The sequence below is a fragment of the Mandrillus leucophaeus genome, unplaced genomic scaffold (genome assembly GCF_000951045.1).
Source record: "Mandrillus leucophaeus isolate KB7577 unplaced genomic scaffold, Mleu.le_1.0 Scaffold129, whole genome shotgun sequence".
Taxonomy (NCBI): Eukaryota; Metazoa; Chordata; class Mammalia; order Primates; family Cercopithecidae; genus Mandrillus; species Mandrillus leucophaeus.
In genome coordinates this window covers 185,730-192,002 of record NW_012101243.1, presented here as the reverse complement: position 1 = coordinate 192,002, position 6,273 = coordinate 185,730, and the positions used below count along the sequence as shown (strand labels likewise).

General features: G+C 49.2%; 1 protein-coding gene across 2 annotated transcripts in view; it reads left to right on the top strand.

Annotated features, from left to right (window-relative positions):
* The window catches only part of TGIF2 (TGFB-induced factor homeobox 2), a 23,149-nt gene that overhangs the window by 3,377 nt on the left and 13,499 nt on the right, over positions 1 to 6,273 (top strand). For both annotated transcript variants that reach the window (XM_011972342.1, XM_011972341.1), the window contains exon 2: positions 2,962 to 3,183. In XM_011972342.1, the coding sequence (XP_011827732.1) occupies positions 2,992 to 3,183 (192 nt within the window). In that variant the 5' untranslated portion in view covers positions 2,962 to 2,991. The remainder of the gene's footprint in view (positions 1 to 2,961; positions 3,184 to 6,273) is intronic.

The window sequence follows — 6,273 nt, the reverse complement described above, 5'->3', positions numbered from 1 at the left end:
TTTTATTATTTTATTTTTAAAAATGGGGTCTTACTATATTGTCCAAGTTGACATGCACTGGTGCGATCGTAGCTCACTACAGCCTTGAACTCCTGGGTTCAAGGGATCCTCTCACCTCAGCCTCTCGAGCAGCTGGGACTACTGGCACACCATACTGGGCTAATTTTTATTTTATTTTATTTTTTATTTTAATTTTTTTTTATTTTGTTAAGACAGAGAATCGCTCTGTCACCCAGGCTGGAGTGCAGTGGCATGATCTCAGCTCACTGCAACTTCCACCTCCCAGGTTCAAGCAATTCTTCTGCTTCAGCCCTCCCCTGCATAGCTGGGATTACAGGTGCCCACCACCACACCCAGCTACTTTTTGTATTTTTAGTAGAGACGGGGGTTTCACCATGTTGGCCAGGCTGGTCTCGAACTCCTGACCTCAGGTAAGCCACCTGCCTCAGCCTCCTAAAGTGCTGGGATTTCGGGCATGAGCCACCACGCCTGGCCCCAATTTTTATTTTTTGTAGAGACAGGGTCTTCTTGTGTTGCCCAGGCTGCTATTGAACTCCTGGCCTCAGGGGATCCTCCCGCCTTGGCCTCCCAAAGCACTGGGATTACAGGCATGAGCCTGTACTACACCTGAGCCTGTATTACACCTGGCCCAGGATGTTTTTACCCCATCAGAAAGAAACTCCACACACTTTAGCTATCAGCATTCTGTCTCCGCAGCCCTAACTGCGGAGCTGTTAGTTAGCTAATCTACCCTGTCTCGATAGAGTTCATGATCAATGAAATCATATAACATGTAGTCTCTTATGACTGGCTTTTTTCCCTTAGCATAATGCTTTCAAGGCCTACTATATTGTAGCATATGTCAGGACTGACTTTTTTTTTTTTTTTTTTGAGACGGAGTTTCGCTCTTGTTGCCCAAGCTGGAGTGCAATGGCATAATCTCGGCTCACTGCAACCTCCATCTCCTGGGTTCTAGGAATTCTCCTACCTCAGCCTCCCGAGTAGCTGGGATTACAGGCGCGCACCACCACGCCCAGCTAATTTTTTTGTATTTTCAGTAGAGATGGGGTGTCACCATGTTGGCCAGGCTGGTCTTGCACTCCTGACCTCAAGTGATTCACCTGCTTCAGTCCCCCAAAATGCTGGGATTACAGGCATGAGCCACCGCTCCCGGCTATGAATTCCTTTTTTTAATGGGCGAATAAACCATTGAAAAGATAGACGACTTTTATTTTTTTTGTAGAGATGAGGTCTCACTATGTTGCCCAAGCTGGTCTTGAACTTCTGGGTTCAGATATTCCTTCTACCTCAGCCTATACTGCTGTGAATATGTGTGTATGAGGTTTTACGTGGACACAAGTTTTCATTTCTCTTGGACTATCTAGGAGTGAAATTTCTGGGTTGCATAGTAACTCCGTTTGACCACCATAGTATCCTGGGCAGCTTTTTTTTTTTTTTTTTTTTTTTGAGATGGCGTCTCAATGTGTTGCCCAGGCTGGAGTGCAGTGGCATGGTCTCGGCTCACTGCAACCTCTACCTCCCAGGTTCAAGCGATTCTCCTGCCTCAGCTTCCTGTGTAACTGGGACTACAGGCGCTTGCCACCACAGCTGTCAAATTTTTGTATTTTTTGGTAGCAACAGAGTTTCACCATATTCGCCAGGCTGGTCTCAAACTCCTGACCTTGTGATCCACCTGCCCCGGCTTCCCAAAGTGCTGGGATTACAGGTGTGAGCCACAGCGCCCGGCCTTTTGTTTGTTTGGTTTTGTTTTTGTTCAGATGGATTCTCGCTCTGTCACCAGGCTGGAGTGCAGTGGCACCATCTCGGCTCACTGCAACCTCCGCCTCCCGGGTTTAAGCAATTCTCCTGCCTCAGCCTCCGGAATAGCTGGGACTACAGGCGCGCGCCACCACACCCAGCTAATTTTTGATTTTTTAGTAGAAATGGGGTTTCATCATGTTGGCCAGGATGGTCTCGAGCTCTTGACCTCGTGATCTGCCTGCCTTGGCCTCCCAAAGTGCTAGGATTACAGGCATAAGCCACCGAGCTCAGCTTTTATTTTTTGAGACCTTTTTTATTTTATTGTTACCCAGGCTGAAGTGCAGTGGCACAAACACAGTTCACTGCAGCCTTGACCTCCTGGGCTCAAGCAATTCTGCCTCAGTCCCACAAGTAGGTGGGCCTACAGGTGCACACCATGACACCTGACTGATTTTTTTTTTTTTTTTTTGTGAGCCACTGCGCTGGCCTTGAGCAGCTGTCTTAATCTCTCTCTGTTACCTCAGCTATAAAATGATAATAATAGCTTCTCCCTTATTGAGGAATTGTAATTAAATGAGATAACATGTAAAATGCTCAGTACAGGCCGGGCATGGTGGCTCATGCTTGTAATCCCAGCACTTTGGGAGGCTCAGGCTGCCAGGTTGCTTGAGGCCACGAGTTCAGTACCAGCCTGGCCAATATGGTGAAACCCCGTGTCTACCAAAAAATACAGAAAATTAGTCAGATGCATGCCTGTAATCCCAGCTACTCGGAGGCTGAGGTGGGAGATCACTTGAACCCAGGAGACAGAGGTTGAAGTGAGCTAAGATGGTGCCACTGCACTCCAGCCTAGGCTACAGAGTGAGACCCTGTCTCAAAAACAAAAAAAAAGAAAAAAAACCAAATGCTCAGTACCGAACATGGAGAATAGTAGACCTCAGTGGAAACTGTAATTATTTCCAGTCCGAGTCCTGCTTGTGAATGAGCTGCCATTTGCTAGTCACCTACCTGTTCCATGAAGTGGAGGAACTTTGGACTCATACCTTCTAGCTTGCTTGGGCTGTGTTATGGCCTGAGACTCTGAATTGCAATTACCCCATTTCTCGTGTCCCAGGCTCAAGTAATGCTGAGCGTGTTTGGAGACTAGGAAAAGGCAGTACATGCTAATGATGTTCCCATCCCCTGTGTCACTTGTCCCAGGTTTACCCAAGGTCCAGCCCCCTAGGCACCATGTCGGACAGTGATCTAGGCGAGGACGAAGGCCTCCTCTCTCTGACGGGCAAAAGGAAGCGCAGGGGGAACCTGCCCAAGGAGTCGGTGAAGATTCTCCGGGACTGGCTGTACTTGCACCGCTACAACGCCTACCCCTCAGAGCAGGAGAAGCTGAGCCTTTCTGGACAGACCAACCTGTCAGTGCTGCAGGTAAGGAGGGGATCTGGATAAGGGGGTGGTAAGAGGATCTGTGTTCTAGTCCTATTCCAGCCACGCCACTGACTCACTGTGGTCTTGGGCCAGTCACTTTCGCTGTCTGGGCTTCAGTTTCTTCTTGGGTTAGGGGAGAACACCTAACTCTCCCTGTCTCAAGGGAAGACAATGAAATAGGGTCGCTGTGGTCAATTTCAGACTTTAGATAGTCCTTTTTTTTGAGACGGAGTCTTGTGCTGTCACCCGGGCTGGAGTGCAGTGGTGCGATCTTGGCTCACTGCAACCTCCACCTCCCGGGTTCAAGCGATTCTCCTCCCTCAGCCTCCCAAGTAGCTGGGATTACAGGCGTCCGCCACCATGCCCAGCTAATTTTTTGTATTTTTAGTAGAGACAGGGTTTCACCATGTTGGCCAGGCTGGTCTTGAACTCCTGACCTTGTGATTCGCCTGCCTCAGCCTCCCAAAGTGCTGGGATTACAGGCGTGAGCCACCACGCCCGGCCCAGACTTTGGATAGTTCTGAAGAGGCAAGGAATGTAATGTTGTCAAAGTCTGGGTGTCATCATTAACTTTGGAGGCCAAGGGAAGATGAGAAGGCATCGAGCATCTAGGATTCGGCCCCCTGCCCCAACGCAGTATTGGACGGCGACTTGGTTGAAAGGGGCAGCTGTGATTTGCAGCGTGGTTAAGAGATGGGACAGAATCACAATCCAGGAAAGGACAGAAGTCAGAGGTTCTGTGTTCATAATCCAGTTCTGCCTCACGTCTTGATTTCCTCATCTGTAAAGGAGCAGGGGGTGCGCAGAATCCTCCCCTGCCTGGTGGAACTGTTGTGACAAATAGATTCAGAACTGGATGTGAAAGTGCTTTGCAAACCATGCACATGAACACACTCAAAAGAGATAGCCTTATCCCCTTTTAATCAGAGTGCAAAGTATTGTCGCCTTTGAATCGCGCCTATTGCTGACCCGCAGGTGCCTTTGTTCTGCTTTCCTGGAGCAGAGGCGGGGGACCCCGGACCACCGTTGCTTTGCCTCCAGTTTGCTTCTCCCCTTCCTAGAGACACACAGTAGCCTGTTAGCCTAACACCAGAGGCCCAGCCCTGCCCTACTGGCCCCCACTGCTCCCTTCCTGAACCAGTCAAACCTCTCCCCCAAACTCTCCTGTTTCTCTTTCCCCCTCTGTCCTTTTTTTTTTTTTTTTTTTTTTTTTTTTTATTTTTTTTTTAGATGGAGTCTTGCTCTTAGCCCCCAGGCTGGAGTAAGCTCCGTGAGGGCAGGGTTGTCCATCTGTGTTCTTTTTTTTTTTTTTTTGGCAGAGTTTTGCTCTTGTTGCCCAGGCTGGAGGGCAATGGCATCATCTCAGCTCACCACAACCTCTGCCTCCCGGGTTCAAGCAATTCTCCTGCCTCAGCCTCCGAGTAGCTGGGATTACAGGCACCACGTCCGGCTAATTTTTTGTATTTTTAGTAGAGATGGGGTTTCTCCATGTTGGTCGGGCTGGTCTCAAACTCCTGACCTCAGGTCATCTGCCCACTTCGGCCTCCCAAAGTGCTGGGATTAAAGGCTTGAGTTACCACGCCTAGCCTCCCTCTCTGTCCTTTGATAGCTTGTTACTCCAACCTTTGGTGCTGTCTCTCCCTCCTTCCCTTATCCCCTCTGAACCTCCCACGTCTTCCCACTTCCTATCTTTCTTCCATGTAGAGACACGGTAAGTATTTCAGCCCTCAGAACTCCTGTCACCTGACTTTATACTCTGGGCAATGGTTAATCCAAGTATCTGTATGAGAAAAGCTCTAAAGTTACAGATCCTGACTCAGATTCCATCTTCTCCACAAGAGGAAGCCTGGACCTTGGCCAAGTCACTGCCTTCTCTCTGAGCCTCATTATTCCCTCATCTGAAAAAAGAGAGGTGATTGTAGCACTTTCATGAGTGTAGGGAGGAGGGGAAGAGGAGAATTCAAGGCTCACTCAGGCCCTCCCTGCACAGTGGCTCACGCCTGTAATCCCAGCACTGTGGGAGACCAAGGCAGGAGGATCACATGCGCCCAGGAGTTTGAGACCAGCCTGGGCAACATAGGGAGACCCCATCTGTACAAAACAAAAAAATTAGCTGGGCATGGTGGTACATACCTGTAGTCTCAGCTACTTGGGGAGCTAAAGTGGGAGGAAGGATTACTTGAGCCCTGGAGATGGAGGTTGCAGCGAGCTGTGATTGCACCACTGCATTCCAGACTGGGCGACGGAGTGAGATGATGTCTCAAAAAAAAAAAAAAAATGACCAGGTGTGGTGGCTCATGCTTGTAATCCCAGCACTTTGGGAGGTCAAGGCAGGTGGATCTCCTGAGGTCGGGTGTTCAAGACCAGCCTGGCCAACATGTAGAAAATCCATCTCTACTAAAAATACAAAAAAGTAGCTGGGCGTGGTGGTGCATGCCTGTAATCCCAGCTACTCAGGAGGCTTAGGCAGGAGAATCCCTTGAACCCGGGAGGCAGAGGTTGCAGTGAGCCGAGATGGCTGCATTGCACTGCAGCCTGGGCAACAAGAACGAGACTCCATCTCAAAAAAAAAAAAAAGGCTACTGGTCAGTGTTTGGCATACAGTGGGTGTTTCTACTGTTTTCAGCTTCATGTCTCTGCCTAAGGCACAAAGTCTTGGGCTGACCCTGGGTGCCCAGCAGTGCATGGCATCTCACAGTGTACCTCCTCAGCATGGGGCTGTGCAGAGTTGGGATCCCAGAGAGGTTCCAGACACATTCTTACCCTCGAGGAGTGCGTAGACAGCCTCTTTGCGGGTCTCCCTGCCTTCAGCCTTGTTCATTTAATCCATTATTTTGAACAAAAAAGCCCAGATCTGATAGGGCCAGGCACTCCTAGACTCTACTGCCCTCAGGATAGAGTCCAGACTGATCCACAGCCTAGGTTTGGGGCTGCTGCTTATATTCCCAGTGCATCTCATCCTGTCCTGTCAAACCACTTGTCACATTCTATTGGAATTACTTTTTGTCAGGGACACTTTCTCAAACCTGAGAAATATACTCTTTTTTTTTTTTTTTTGAGACGGAGTCTTGCTCTGTCGCCCAGGCTGGA